Source organism: Scyliorhinus canicula, chromosome 1, assembly GCF_902713615.1.
Source record: "Scyliorhinus canicula chromosome 1, sScyCan1.1, whole genome shotgun sequence".
Classification (NCBI taxonomy): domain Eukaryota; kingdom Metazoa; phylum Chordata; class Chondrichthyes; order Carcharhiniformes; family Scyliorhinidae; genus Scyliorhinus; species Scyliorhinus canicula.
In genome coordinates this window covers 119,160,054-119,176,380 of record NC_052146.1, presented here as the reverse complement: position 1 = coordinate 119,176,380, position 16,327 = coordinate 119,160,054, and the positions used below count along the sequence as shown (strand labels likewise).

Below are 16,327 nucleotides of genomic sequence, written 5' to 3'. Positions count from 1 at the left end.
CAGGTTTAAACAACAAAACAATACAGAGCTCCCTTTGTCCCAGTCACTTCCTGAGTTTAAAAAGGCATTTGTTGTTCTTGTAGCAAACTCTGCCCCCATTTTGTTCACCTCCCTCACTTGAGATTTATGTTAGGGTACAGTCGCAGGGCAGTCACAGTCCTTCAGTGCATCATGCATATACCAATTTCTTTATGCACAAGATTATTTCATAGGTGTTCAAACTCGTGAAGGGTTTTGAGAGAGTAAATAAAGAGAAACTGTTTCCACTGGCTGGAGGTGAGGAACCAGAGGGCACAAATTTAAGATGACTAGCCAGCGACATAGGTGACAGGAGCAAAACAAACTACAGAGCAAGTCACAATCTGGAATCCATTGGAAAGGCTGGTGGAAGCAGATTCACTGCGTAAAAGGAAAGATCAGCTGGGAAAGAGCAGGTAGTGAGGCTAATTGGATAGCTTTCAAGTGCTGGCACAGGCAGAATGACCTCCTTCAGAGCTATATCATTCCATGATTAATCGAGCAAGAAGTCATTACAGCTGAATTCAATATGGGCTTGTCCTCCCACACCAAGAAAAAAAAAACACACACACTCCAGTCACTGGGGGTGCAGAAACTCTTGCTGAATTCCCCTCCCTGTCTGGGGGAGGGGTCGCTGATAGTGCCAGCACCCCAATGGGAGTTTGCTGAGCTGAACAACGTGGGGTTTCAAACAATCTCAATTTTCTCTCTGTGTGCGGTTTGCAGTCACACCAGGCAGTGATGCAGCTGCTAGCTATTTTACAATCAGTGAAGCTCAAGCTCGAAGAGTTCATGCTGCATTCCTCACTGTTACATTTGCAGGCGAGACACCCCATTTAAAATGGGTAACATCTGCCTTAACGTCTTGAGTGCAAGTGTTCACACGTAAACCTCAGTGAACAGAAAATAAGGTGGTGGATTATTAAAAGGTAGAGAACATGGAGGCATATCACCACATTCCCGATGATGCCCAATGCTCAATAGTATTATCATCATTAGCTTGAAGTTACAAAACCAATCTAGACTGTTCATAGTTGATCTAGTCAGTTCACTATATGAAAAGAATGGACTGCCCTCCACCTGGTCTCAGCTACTCTAAAGCAGGTGTATCAGGTCCCGATTTTGATCAAAGCATCTCCCAGTGTACTATTACGACAGGGAATATGGTACAGTTACTCTCTACGGTGCTATTAAGGCACAACTTTACCACTCATAGAGCCCCTGTGAGAGGAATGTATCCTTCAAACTTAATACAAAAACACTTGCATTTATCAAACATTATCCACATCCTGTGACCCAAAGCACTTTACAACAAATTCAATATTTTTTAAGTGTAGGCATAATTGTAAGAGGGATCACGCAACCTACTGGCATACAACAAACGCCCAGAACCAGAATGTTTAGTGCTGTTTGATTGATAACTGCACATTTAAATATATGATTGGGCAGAGTCAATGTGGATTTATGAAAAGGAAATCATGGGCGGGTTTCTCTCAGCCCACGGCAGTGCGGAGAATCGCTGGGCTGGGCGCGAATTACGCGACGCCGCCCCGACGATTCCCCGGTGACTGGAGAATCGGCGCCATTTGCGCCAGCACAGCACCAAGGGTGCGGGGGCAGGGGGCCTCCGATCGGGGCCCACCAACGGCATTTTCGAAGGCGTCAACATTTAGTCTCAGGATTAGAGAATTCCGACCCCCCACCCCCCGAGTCCCGCCGGCACCGTTCCAATCTGCTCTTAGCCAGCGGGACATCGGCATGGAAGGGCCCAGGGGTAGCCTGTGGGGGAGGGGGGAGAAAAATAAAATCGACCCCAGGTGGGGCCTCCGTTGTGGTCTGGCCCGCGATCGGGGCCCATTGATCAATGGGCCGGCCTCTCGGTCTGGGGGCCTCCTTTCTTCCACGCTGGCCCCTTTAGCCCTACGCCATTGGGCTTAGGGAAGGCGCAGAGAAGGGAGCCACTGCGCATGTGCGCATTGGCACCAGTGACACAGCGCATGCGCAGATCCCGCGGCGCCCAGTTGACGCCGGGATCAGCAGCTGGAGCGGCATGGGCCACTCCAGTCCTTGTAGGGGCCAGAATTGCTGATCCTGAGGCCATGTTTCCGACGGCGTTAACACTTGGCTTCAGGATCAGAGAATCCCCCCCCCCCCCCCCCCCCCCCCCCCCACCCCCGAGTCCCGCCGGCGTCGTTCGAATCTACACTCAGCCGGCTGGACCTCGGCGTGGAAGGGTCTGGGGGTGGCCTGCTGGGGTGGGGGGGGGGAACATCGACCCCGGGTAGGGCCTCCGTTGTGGCCTGGCCCACGATCGGGGCCCACTAAATCAGCGGGGCAGCCTCTCTGGCTGGGGGCCTCTTTTCTTCCGCGCCGGCCCCTTTCACCCTACGCCATGTTGCTTCGTGGTTGCGCGGAGAAGGGAGCCACTGCGCATGCGTGCATTGGCGCCGGTGCCACTGCGCATGTGTGGACATCGCAGCGCCCAGTTGACGCCCGGATTAGCAGCTGGAGCAGCGTGGGCCACTCCAGTGACGTGCTGGCTCCCTGTAGGGGCCAGAATTGCTGATCCGGAGGCCGTGTTGACGCCATCGAGAAACGCAATGGCGGTTCTGACGGCATCAACACTTAGCCTCAGGATCAGAGAATCCCGCCCAGAATGTTTAAATCCTGCTTGTGTGTAGCAGCTGGAAGGAGTTGGGGTGGGGCCTTGTTTTTGGTGACATAATTACTTTTGAGCAGATGTTGTAATGTTCATCGATGGATGATTGCTGCCAATGAAGATGCTGTTCTGGCTCAGAATCCCGGCTCTGAGGTACAGGTCATCAAGGCCCAATTCCAAGAGTTACAGGGTATTTTTATGGATGCAATGGCGGCACATGAGGCAGTTCTTGCAATAGCGAGAGCACTGTCACTGGTGGGCCTCCGTATGGTTGACTTCCTGCTGCATGGCCTGTCGTCCATCCTGCTAGAGTCAGGAGAGAGAGAGAAGAGCAGCAGGAAAGGAGAGCTTTGGAGTACGGTTTCCGAGGCAAGGCATTGGAGAAGTTCCCCGTTGAGTTTGAGAATTGGGTGCCATGTTTCGGGAATCTTGATCTGGAGGCTGGGCAAATTAATTTTGATGGTGCACATTTAATTCTGTCTTCGGGGCGGCGGGGGGGCACAGTGGTTAGCACTGCTGCCTCGCGGCGCCGAGGTCCCAGGTTCGAATCCCGGCTCTGTGTCACTGTCCGTGTGGAGTTTGCACATTCTCCCCGTGTTTGCGTGGGTTTCGCCCCCACAACCCAAAGATGTGCAGGGTAGGTGGATTGGCCATGCTAAATTGCCCCTTAATTGGAAAAGAAATATGAATTGGGTACTCTAAAATTTTTTTTAATGTTTCATTCTGTCTTCTAGGCCTGGGGTTGGTGTGACCTTTCAATCACTGGTCCTGCGCTGTCCTTTTTAAAAAATAAATTTAAGAGTACCCAATTTTCTTTTCAGCTGGCAGGCTCTCATCCATTTTTGAATGCCTTGAACGGTAGCACGGGCAGTTCTGATATCCAGATGATTAGTTCTGATAGAAAGAGAAAAAAGATAGAAAGAGAAAAAAGACAAGGAGAAAGAGATTCGCTGAGTCCCGCCTTTCGTTCTTGGTTCTCTCCTGAGCTACATGCAGATCTCAGTGCTACAGTTAAAGGCGTGGGCCTTTTTGATAAGTGATCCTGTGGTTGCTGTAACCATTTTTCCCGGAATAGTCCTGGTTGTCAAGGTGGTGCCCTGATGCTTGGGGATGGAGGGGGTTGGGGTGATCTGAGAGCCAGGGGCTGGTGTTTGGTAGCTATAATTTTGCTTGCTTGTTGCTGTTTGTTCCTTACTCTTCCTAATTTGCTACGAGAGACCGTGGGTTTGAGGTATGAGGTCTGAGGCTTGAGAATTCCTTGGACTTGTGGTACTCAGTCCTCTCCTTATTGGCTTGTTGTTATATGATGGTTGTCTGCTTTGTCCTGTGCCTGGAGGGGAGTTCGATTGCATTGTGGGCGTCAGTGTAATTCCCCCTTAGCTCTGGGGTTCCTGGGGATTTTTATTCCTCGGTTATTTTTCTTTGAAGCTATGGATATGATGTTACTCTGTGTTGTTGACTATATCCTGCTCTGATGTAGACAGATCTTGTATCTGTGGGAGGGACACTTTGAGGATTTTGGGGGATTTTACCCCCATCTCATCTGGTCTTATTTGTTCCTATGTTGGCGATAACTTTTGTAGTGTGCTGTACCTGTTTTTCATTGATAACCACGGCTTTTATCTCTTTCTCTTTTGTTTTGATGAGACTACTGTAAAGAATTTGAAACCTTCAATAAAAATACATTTTTTTTTTTAAAAACCCTGTTGCACACATGGAAACTAGTGTCATCTCTGCATAGCTCATGAGGCATATAAAATATACAACAGAGACCACTCGGCCCAATGTGTCTGTGCTGGCTCTTTTGAGAGAGCTATCCAGTAAGTCCCGCTCTCCAACTTTTTCCCCCGTAGTTTGCAAATTTGCTTCTGCAAGTATTTATCCAACTTACTTTTCAAAGTGACTATGGGCGGCACGGTAGCACAGTGGGTAGCACAGTTGCGTCACAGCTCCAGGGTCCCAGGTTCGATTCCTGGCTTAGGTCACTGTCTGTGAGCAATCTGCACGTTCTGCCCATGTCTGCATGAGTTTTCTCCGGGTGCTCCGGTTTCCTCCCACAAGTCCCGAAAGAAATGCTGTTAGGTGAATTGGATATTTTGAATTCTCCCTCTGTGTACCCGAACAGACGCTGGAATGTGGTGACTAGGGACTTTTCACGGTAACTTCATTGCAGTGTTAATGTAAGCCAACTTGTGACAATAAAGATTATTATTATTATTATTAATATGAATCAGCTTCCACTGCTCTTTCAGCGAGTGCAATCCAGGTCATAACCAATCATTGCATTAAATAAATTTCTTTTGTTCCCCTATGGCTTTTTTTGGCAAATATTCATACTGATTTATTGTCAGAGGAAGAGAACGATGCTTCTTGAAGACAGTTGCCAACATTTAACATTCCAATTTCATTTAAATGCATTTTCTGCCAATGCAAATGTGTGGAAAACCTTCAATAATTGTCGCCATGGGACACAGAAGTATAAAAAGGAACTTAAAAATGAAGCAATTAGTCCTGCTTGCTCAGGAAATCCTTTGGAACTGTACTTTCAGCCACCTCAGCTCTGCCTTTGTCACATGTGAAGCGAATTCCATATCTACACAGGCAAATCAACATTCATTTCCTCGCCTAGGTATCAAATAATCTCACCAGAAACCAATAACCTTAACTCAGAGTCCTCTGGTTATCAACCCTCCCTTCATTGAAAACCAAAATGTTATACCTGAAAAGGTTAAGCAAGCTAATGTCACAAATCATTTTTTAAAGTGAGTTAGACAAGTACAGGCAGCACATTGACTCTGTGGTTAGCACTGATGTCTCACAACACCAGGGACCTGGGTTCAATTCCAGCCTGAGGTGACTATCTGTGTGGAGTTTGCACTTTCTCCCTGTGTCCGCGTGGATTTCCTCCGGGGGCTTTGGTTTCCTCCCACAGTCCAAAGGTGTGCAGGTTAAGTGGATTGGCCATAATAAATTGCCCCTTAGTGTCCAGGGATTTGCAGGTTAGGTGGGGTTAAGGGTATAGGGTGGGGGAGTGGCCTGGGGTGGATGCTCTTTCAGAGGGTTGGTGCAGACTCGATGGGCGAATGGCCTCCTTCTGCACTGTAGGGATTCTATGGTTACTTGAGGAAAAGAATTTGACAGGATAAGGGACAGAAAAAGGGGGAGGGGGTATGTAAATAAACTCAACTGCTCTTTCAAAAAGCCAACGCAGGCATGATAGATGGGCTGAATGACCTCCTTCAGCGCCGCAAGTTTCTCTGATTCTATGAAAGCCTTCAAGACAATTCTGGGATTGACTTTTCAGGATCAGTGACAAAGTCCATAAATAAAACAGATCATTTATTTTAATCTTTTCCCCTTACGGGTGGCGCGTGCCAAACTGGGTCAGATACAGAGACCATGAGGAGCCAGACTTGGAAAATTGTACGGCCTCACATGTTTGTGCATTTGTGGTCAAGTCTCTAAAAGCGCCAGCATGCCAGTGGAATCAGACTCGAGATGGTCAATCTGTGGACAAGGAATCCGAATGAGGTTTGGTGGAAAATGTGAGGCAGTAACTAGGTACACAAAACTAACTGGCAAAGTGAATAATATTCAAACATCAATTCGATCTATTTTAACATAGCAGAAATGTGACTAGAATTCTTAAATAGAGGGGCTGTTTACAGAAGGAAACATTTAAATATAAAGCTCTCTGGAGAGATTAGAGAAGCTGGGATTGATTTCCTTAAATCAGTGACGGTTAAGGGAAGATTTAATAGCAGTGTTCAAAACGAGAAGGGTTTTGATAAGAGCAAGTAATGAGAAACCAGTCCCACTGACAGGAGGGTTGGTAACCAGGAGGATATGGATTTAAGATAATTGGCAAAACAGCCAATGGTTAGCCAAAAAAAGGTAAACATTTACACAGCTGAAGTTATGACCTGGTTCAGACAGCCGGTGAGAGAAAGCTCAACAATCACTTTCAAAATCTCCCCTTGTCTGTGTGAGTCTCACCCCCATGACCCAAAGATGTGCAGGGAGGTGGACTGGCCATGCTAAATTGCCCGTTAATTGGGAAAAAAATAAGAATTGGGTACTCTAAATTAATTTTTTTAAATAATAACTTTCAAAAGATTCAAAAGTTTGTGGATGATACAAAACGTTAGGAGGACAATGTAGAACTTCAAAAGGACATGGGCAATTTGGTAGAGTGGGCAGATAATTGGCAGATGAAGTGCAATGCGGAGAAATGTGAGGTGATGCATTTTAGTAGGAGAAACATGGAGAGACAATATAAAATAAGGGGTAAAGTTTTTTAGGGAGTGCCAGAGCATAAGGACCTGAGTTTATATGTGCATAGATTATTAAAGTTGGCAGGGCAGGTGGAGAGAGCAGTTAATAAAGCATATAGTATTCTGGGCTTGATTGATAGTAAAGAACAAGGAGATTATGCTGAACAGTTAGACCTCAGTTGGAATACTTTGTGCAGTTCTGGGCAGCAGACTATAGGAAGGATGTGAACGTATTAGAGAGCGAGCAGAAGAGGTTTGCAGGAATAGTTCCAGGGATGAGAAACTTCAGTTATGAGGATAGATTGGAGAGATTGGGACTCTTCTCCTTGGAGAGAAGAAGACTCAGAGCAGATTTGATCGAGGTGTTCAAAATCAGGAGGAGGCTGGACAGAGTAAATAGGGAGAAATTGTACCTGCTGGCAAAATTCAAGGAAGAGAGGGCACAGATTTAACGTGATTTGCAAAAAGGGCAGCACGGTGGAACAGTGGTTAGCACTGCTGCATCACGGCGCTGGGGCCCCGGGTTTGATCCCAGCCCCAGGACAATGTCCGTGTGGAGTTTGCATATTCTCCCCGTGTCTGCTTGGGTTTCACCCCACAACCTAAAAAGATGTGCAGGGTAGGTGAATTGGCCATGCTAAATTGCCCTTTAATTGGAAAAAAAGAATTGAGGACTCTAAGAAAAATTGCAAAAGAAGCAAATGCGATGTGAGAAAAACTTTTTCAAACAGCGAGCGGTCTGGTTCTGGAATGTACTACCTGGGAGTGTAGTGGAAGCAGGTTCAATCAAGGCATTCGAGAGGGCATTCTATTCAAGTAATCAATGTGCAGGAGTACAGGGAAAAGGCAGCGAAATGACACTAAGTTAGAATGCTCATTTGGAGAGCCAGTGCAGACATGATGGGCCGAGTGGCCTCCTTCTGCATCATAACAATTCTGTGATTGAAAGGGAATTGGACAAATACCTGATGAAGAAGATCTGCAGGGCAGCCTAGAAGGGGCAGGATTATGGGGCTGACTGATTAGATCAAAGAGCTGGCACCGCCGCGATGAACCAAATGGCTTCCTCCCATACAACAAGCTTCTGTTAATTCCTTTTTTATTACTCTATTGGTTCCTCATTCTCTCCACAGGGCCATGAACATCCAGTCACTGACCCCATGAACTCATCCAAGGGCTGGTTCTCCACCTGCACATTTTGTGCAGGAAGCGGGAGTGGGTGCTGCTGGGCGGGATTGCAGGCTGTTCAACCATTGAAACCATCATAGTCGACTACAATCCTACTTTCAACTCACATCTACGCCTTTCAGTGGAAATCACAGAATGGCTAACCAAGTCCCTACCTTGCTTTCCCCTTCCCAGAGTTGAAAAGTGCTGAGGCAATGAGCAATGTTCCCATCACTGCAGCTACCTATAAATAACCACTGGTGCACTCACCAACTGAACAATCCAAAGAGATTCATTTATTGTGTCAAATTTTGCTGGGGTATAGAGTCTTGTGGCATGCGGCATTTTGACTTTTTCCCTGTACTGTTCAGCTTGAAAATACTTTGCTGATAAGGGCCCGGCCAGTGCAATTGGGGGCCTCGTGATCAATGGAACTAACAGTAAAACAGGGGAAAAATAAAAATCAACCAGCAAGTTCTTGGAGATTCACAACTCAGTGTATCTCGACCCCTGAATTTTCTGTACAATTTGCACATTAACAACAACGTGCATCATTAACCCACCCATCATTTTTCCACCATGATTTGGCCCATTATTTACATTTATTCTTACTCTACTCGCAGGCAGTAATTAATTACATTCACTCAATTAGTACCTTGTTCTTGCTGTGTGTTCTTTTAGCCACATTGTAATTAATTATATTGTTAATTTCACATTACACTTCAATGCATCACAATATGTGCTTTAAGAGGTTGTGAAGTGTTATATAAATGCAAGTTCCCTACGGGAAACAAAAAATCACTGCAGTTTGTTGGAGCCTGCTGTATGCAAATTGCCTGTGTGTTTGCGACATTAGAACAGTGACTACACTTCATTTGTTGTGAAGTGTTGGCCGCAATCTAAGACCATTTAAGGTGCGCCTGGTGGGTATGAAAGGCACTGTAGAAATGTAAGGTATTTGAGACTTATCCACAAATGACAATTACTGTACATCCTTAAGTCTGTTGTGACATTCCGACAACTGTCTTGTTTGGTTCAGTGTCATCCCAAATCCTCTCTCCAGGAATGTTTTGAATATTGGAAAAATATGTTAATCGTATTACTTCAGGGCTTTATTACACAGACTGGAATAACCAAGGATTTTAAATATTTGGAAACCAAACAGCCATTCTCTGTTTAAATGCACAAGACAGGTGTGTCTGAGGTTTATTCCACTGTTTATCTGGAAAAAGAAAATGGGCCCAAGGTGAAGGAAACTTGTATAACTGAATGTTGTTTGGATTTCCACTAAATGAAGGGACTTCTTTCAGCTTTTCTCTCCCAGACACACCCATGACTCACATCTTCTCTGTGCTAACCATCTTTCCTCAGTTAGCCCCACTGAGGTCACTGCTTGACTGACTAGGCTGGAGAGCCCGAGCCAATTTCCACTGCCCCTCCCAGAAGTTCTGACTAAAATCAACATCAATCAGCATTTATATAGCACCTTTAACATAGTAGAGGGTCCCAAGGTGTACCACAGGAGTATTATCAGACAGGGCGGCATGATGACGCAGTGTTTAGCACTGCTTCCTCACAGTGCTGAGGTCCCAGGTTCGATCCCGGCCCCGGGTCACTGTGTGGAGTTTGCGCATTCTCCCTGTGTCAGTGTGGGTTTCACCCCCACAACCCAAAAGATGTGCAGGGTAGGTGGATTGGCCATACTAGATTGTTTTTAAGGAGCATCTTAACAGCGGGGTGAGGTTTAGGGGGAAAATTCCCGAGTATAGTACCTAAATGGATGGACACAATTGCATTGAAGAGGAAGCTCAATGGAAAAGTCCAATGTAAAGCAGTTTCTCCTCCTCACTAAAACCCTCATTCATGTTGAAGGCCTCCTCCCAATATGTTAGAGAACTTCCAAACATCCTGATGTCACAATGGGCAGCATAGTGGCACAATGGTTAGCACTGCTGCCTCACAGCACCAGGGACCCAGGTTCAATTCTGGCCTTGGGTGTGCACACTTGTCTGCGTGGGTTTCCTCCAGGTGCTCCGGTTCCCTCCCACAGTCCAAAGATGTGGAGATAGAATGGGGCAGTAGGGTACTATTTCAGAGGGTCGGTGCAGACTTGATGGGCTGAATGGCCTCCTTCTGCACTGTAAGGAGTTTATGATCATGAAGTCACAATGGACACTGGAGAAATGCTGATTTCTATTGTACCTGAACTAAGCTGGCCCTCAACAGCCAAGCCCAGTCTTGTCATCACTCCAGTGCATATGCACTCTATCCAGCTGGAATCACTGCATCAGAAACAGGAACCCAAGTTGATTTATTTTCCGCTGCCTACTCCACCCCTCTTTTCCACATCATTGGTGCTGAGGCCAATTGTTGCGTCCCAACCAGGGTTGCCAACTCTCCTGTAGGAGGTTTCATCACCAGACCACCATGACACATTGATTTATCGCTCAGCTGCTTTGTGCTGCAGAGTCCCGCAGATTAATCTTCAATTCCTGGAGACTCCCAAGACAATTCTGGAGAGCTGTCAACCCTGATCCCGACTGAGATCATTTAAGTCAACACAGACCAGGGCTGGAACCCAAGTCAGTTCCGCACTAAACCACATTAACCAACGTGGAGCTGGGATTTTTTTTCTCAAAATTCCACTAGTGAACAGGTTCAATCCCCACCCCACACCCCTTTTCTGACCTCACTGTGCTATGTATAATGATAATTAATCTGCCCCCAACTCTGACTAATGGCGCCGTAATGGCTAATTGCAGGTGTGCAAGAATGGTCTGGTGAGCAAACTTTCTTTCTCTCGCACCTCAACATTTTGCTGGCACCCAGCTCCAAATTCCTCCATTAATTGCTGCCCTCCCACACTTTGTGGTGCCCTGCCCCATTGGTGACACACTGCAGCAGGAAGCGATGGGAGGAAATCAAGGCCGTGAATAGATGGGCATTTAAATTAATTGATTTACTAAATACGGAGAGTCAGGCCTCAGGCTCAATGGGCAAAGCTGAACTTTGGCCTCGACAATCCCTGAGCTGGGGAAGTGAGGTTGGAAGGAAAATAATTCCCTCTCTTAATTATCATGTAAGCGCAGATTTGCAACTTCCGGTGTGGACAGGAGATGAAGAAGCTATTCTGCAATACCAAAGAACCCAATGACACTTAGCCTCAGTTGGCACATGAAGAGTGAACACTTTGGTGGGGTATTGGCAGGGGCTCCCAATCACCAGTTGAGCTATATCCAAGCACAAGTCAACAACACCTTCAGGAAAACACAGACAACTACTTCAGCACAACATGATCTAATTCTGATAAAACCACCCCTCAGCAATTTCCAGGCACTGAGGCTTTCTTAGCTTGGCTGCTCAAGACTAATTGTGAAACATTCCTCACAAAGGAAGGGAACGCCACAGTAGGCAGGTCATCCTGCTCCTGTCATGTAATGCCTATGACACTGTAGTTATCAAACTATTTTCCTTTTGGTAGGCTGTATACTTAATACAATCCTCAGTGCTAAGGCAAAGTGTTTTCATTTCACACAGGAAGCTTCACTCTGCAAACAGGTCAATCTCCATCTCTCAAATTTACACAACAATTTCAGTATCGACAGACATGGGTACAAAAATCTAGGTTCCGACACACCCAGTACATTAGTCAGAAAGTGCTGCACTGTCAGCACTCTGGTCTTTCAGATGAGAAGTTCAGCCAGGGTCCCTTTATGACTTCAAAGAAGTGTCAGAGCAGTTCTCCATGAGACTCTGGCATATATTTGTCCCTCCAACTATCATCAAAACAAATCATCTGGTCACTATCGTATTGCTGTTTGTTTCCTGTGCTTCTCTATTGCTTTTTGTGTGCAAATTGGCTGCTTTACTGTCTACACTGCAAAGATCATTACAATCAGCATGTACCACCATTGATATGCCCATGCTTTAACAGGGGCATAACACTAGCAGGGGCATCCAATGTCAGAACCTCGGAGTGAACCTTAATTACTTCCAAAATATCATAGAATTTAGTGCCGAAAGAGACCATTTGGCCCATCGAGTCTCCACAGGAGCTTGGAAAGAGTACTCCACTTAAGGCCACATCTCCACCTTATATCCATAACCCAGTAACCCCACCTAACCTTTTTGTACACGAAGGGCAATTGTGGGTCATCAACAGCAAATATGTTTGTTCTCCAGGTTGCTGGAGAAGGGCTCCAGTAATTGGACCAGGAGGGCTGCAGTAATTGGACCAAATTTAATACAATCGTCATTTTAAAGCCATACATTTTGCCCCTAGTTTTAGATTTCAATTTTTAAATCCTGCAATCCAATTTGTAATGTAAACATGTCATGCTGCAATTCCACTCTCTCACCAGTGACAGCACTGCAGCGCCTCCACAAATAAGCAATAGATGGGGCGAGCGGACCACATCTGGACAGGTTTATATGAAATTTCCCCTCTAAATGCGTACACGGGAGTTCACAATGGAATTAATTAGAAATTGTGCACATGCATAAGATTCTCAATATTTTTACAGCTGTATTTGTGTTTGTAGTTTTACACTTGGCTCTGCTCTTGAACTCGCATTGTTTGTTGGGGTGGAATAAAGATTGGCAGATACGAGTAGTTCTCCTTAATCCCATCCACAACACTCATTTTCACGCGCAAATCTAAGCAATCAGCTGGTTGGATGACCTCGTCGATGCTCAGCCCGATTTTGATCATCCACTATGCATGTACTCTGGGGCAGGGGGTGGGGGAATATTGTCTAAGAATGGAATCTGCGATTTCACCATTCCTTTCCCAACGGAACCATTGCAACTGTTGGCCTGCCTCACCTGGGAATGAAAGTTGGGATCTTGGTGGTTTCAATCACAGAGCCTGGAGGTGATCAGCTGGGCGCTGCTTCTGAAAAGACTGATGGCAGCCTGTCCTTCACTGACACAGGAATAAAGAGGAAGACTGAAGCCACGGGGGATTGACCTTGTTCTCAGGCATCACCCCTGAACGGCCAAGCTCTAATTTTAAGGCCATGCTCCCTTGTTTGAACTCGCCCAGCCATGTCCATTGACAACTCTCTGCTCTGAAGGACCAACAGGCTGAGTTTTTAATAATAATCTTTATTTGTATCACTCCCTGGTGTCAGCCACAAAGTGCAGTGCCAGATTCATAGAATTCAGTTTTGCAAATTGCCAATGGTAGGATTTGAAACCGTGATCTCTGCTTACGGCAGTGAGCTGGCATCCCATTCACCATCAACCCCAGAATATGGCAAGTTTCATCAAAAGTTCATGAAGGCTCAATCGGTAACGGCAATTGCCCCGACGTGAAAATGAACATAGCCCAGGTCCCATTGAACCGGGGAAAGGACTAAAACTAACTTCAATACCATTATTAAAATGATGATTCCCGGTTCTGATTAGGAGGAAATTGAGGGAACTACTTCCTCTGGTGGGAACGTCCAACTAAAGGTACATAACCTTAAAACTGGAACTGGACTGCTCAGGGGATGGTGCCTGGAATTATTTCTTCATACAAAAGCTGGAGGAAATGTTGTTGAGTCTGGGGAAGAGGGGGTGAATTGAAAATTTCAAAACTGAGGTGTGTTAGGCAAGAGTAGGATCCGAGGCGGGTGGATGGAGTTAAACAGTTCAGACACGATATACTTGGATAACAGGAACAGGCTCGAGGGGCTGAATAGCCTCTTCCTGTTACTGAAGAGCGAGAGAAATAATAAACCAGACAGCTTTCCTGCTCCTATCAAGTGACTCTGGCATGTTGTGTGTGTTTGAGGAAGACGGGAGCACGGCGCTAGCATGCGATGCCCCCTAGGGTCGGCTAGCCTGGCTGTACGGGCTCACCCGCCAGTCAGTATCGCGGGGGAAAGCCGATAAAAATCACAGGAGCAACAACAAAAAGATATCATCACACGGGATGACTTCACCTCTGGCTCTTGTTTATAAACAAGGTGAGGTCACCCTCATCAGTCTGCTGGAGGCTCTGAAGGGGAAGGAATTGGGTTAAACTGTAACATGGGCATGACTCCGCCTTCTCCCTCTGCCATTATTCCCGAATGCAACATTGAAAAGTTTTACGACACGGGCACCTGCTCAAGAAACACTTCTGCTTTTTAGAGAAAGCAATTACTCGAGACCTTTGTTTCTGATGCCCCTGACCTGGTGCAGGTTCCAGGGGCAACAATGGTACAGAATAAGTAAAATGTTTCCCAACTAAACTCAGAAAAATCACACGCTGCGGGAACACAAAGAATCGTGAACATTAATTAGTAGGTTTGGAAATGCTGTGAAGCTAAGTAACATCCTGTTGCACAAAATACGTGTCTTGTTACTTTCTCCCTCTCTCTCATTCTCTCTCTGACAAAGCACACTCACCTCCTCCAGGGCAGTCACCGTGTTCCTGCAGTTAACCATTTTCGAGGTGAAGTTGGAAGTGATCGGCGAGTTGATGTCCTCCAAAGTCTCACTCACAAACTCGGAGATGCTGATCTGTTCCGGCATCCTGACTTGAGGGATTCTAACGCTTTAAAAATAAAAGCACAAGATGTTTCGCCCAGGCCAGTGGGGACGAGGGACTGAATGGGTGAAAGTTGCAAGCAGCGAGTTCAGTCGAGTCAATTTCAGCTCCAGGGTCACTTTGTATCAAACTCTTCGCCTCAATCACGTGGGTTCGAGTTGGATACAATTTAAAGCAACATTGTGCCGCGCAGGAACACGTCAGGAGGGGGGAGATCAGGGACTTCTTTCATTCGCTGTCTTTGAATGTGCTTTTCCTTTTGTTTCTGCGTCTGTATCTCTGCTCCCCAGCATCAAATTAAACAAGAAATAATTGTTTTAAAACGGTTTCCGCTTTAACATTGATAAAACTTTTTTATGAACAGCATGTCTCTTTCTCCCTCACCCTCCTCTCCTGATTATTATAAGGCTATTGGAAGGCAGTCTGTAGGTCTGCGTGCGTGCTTACGGCTATTCGGCGTCAGAGGAATCACAGTCCAGCCGATCACTGAATTATAACCAGGATCAGGATCCCTGCCTTATTCCCCTCTTTCCTCGCTCACGCAGGTGCACTCCATCTCCAACGTTTAACTGTAGGTCACAACAGTTCTCCCTGCAGTGTTCAGGGTGCTGTCAGTACACGTCAGGGCCACCGGGAGAGCTGAAATGGAATTTACTGCAGGGAAGCAGTATGTCTGACAATGCAACAGGTTAAGCCTGTTGACGTTTGCGTTTTCCGCGATTATTTGCCTGTGTCTTGTCAGAAGTATTGTGAGTTCTGCTGGAAACTGTTCCAGTACAATTGTATTGCTGTGTCGCATTTACAAATAGTTCTGCCGTCTTGATTGATCTATTCGGTCATCAAAATACAATACTGAGAATTGAAGTCATGCATTGCTGTTTAATAAGTTACCACATGTTCATAACTCTGCCAGGACTCCACAGCAAAGACTGCGGCAACATCCCCAGTATGGGGGAGACGGGGTGGGCAACCGGACGGCAAAGGAGACCATCTGGAAGAAATCCTTGGAGTTACTTGGACAGTGTAGGATACTAGCGACCCCCTCACTTGGGCTGCGAGATATCTGAATGTATTGTATGTCTGTCAAAAAACACTCCACAATCCCCCAATGCAGCATCATGCTAAATTTTAAACAATTCCAGTATATTTTACCTCAATGGGTGGCACGGTAGCACGTTAGCTGTGTTGCTTCACAGTGCCAGGGTCCCAGGTTCGATTTCTGGCTTGGGTCGTCTGAACTTTCTCCCCGTGTCAGCGTGGGTTTCCTCCGGGTGCTCCGTTTCCCTCCCACAAGCCCCGAAAGTCGTGCTTGTTAGGTGAATTGGTCATTCTGAATGCTCCCTCTGTGTACCCGAACAGGTGCCGGAGTGTGGCGAGGAGGGGCTTTTCACAATAACTTCATTGCAGTGTTAACGTAAGCCTACTTGTGACACTAATAAAGATGATTATGATTATTATACTATGAGTGCATTCCAAGTGTTGCCATTATTTGTGTAAAGAAGAATTTCCTGGAATCAGTCGTGCATTTACCTTTGACTATATCAAAGGTGGCACGATGGCACAGTGTTTACCACTGCTATCTCACAGGGACTCGGGTTCAATTTCGACCTCGGGTGATTGTGCAGAGTCTGCACATTCTCCCCGTGTCTGCGTGGGTTACCTCGGATGTTCTGGTTTCCTCCGACAGTC

The 16,327-nt window shown here is 46.3% G+C and overlaps 1 protein-coding gene across 3 annotated transcripts in view; it reads right to left on the bottom strand.

Moving 5' to 3' along the window:
- LOC119966780 (arf-GAP with SH3 domain, ANK repeat and PH domain-containing protein 2-like) overlaps positions 1 to 15,179 on the bottom strand; it is a 173,167-nt gene extending 157,988 nt beyond the window's left edge. For 2 of the 3 annotated variants that reach the window (XM_038798766.1, XM_038798770.1), the window contains exon 1: positions 14,497 to 15,179. In XM_038798766.1, coding sequence (XP_038654694.1) covers positions 14,497 to 14,622 — 126 coding nt within the window. In that variant the 5' untranslated portion in view covers positions 14,623 to 15,179. The remainder of the gene's footprint in view (positions 1 to 14,496) is intronic. The other variant, XM_038798761.1, reaches the window with a different exon arrangement.
- Positions 15,180 to 16,327: the final 1,148 nt, after the last annotated feature.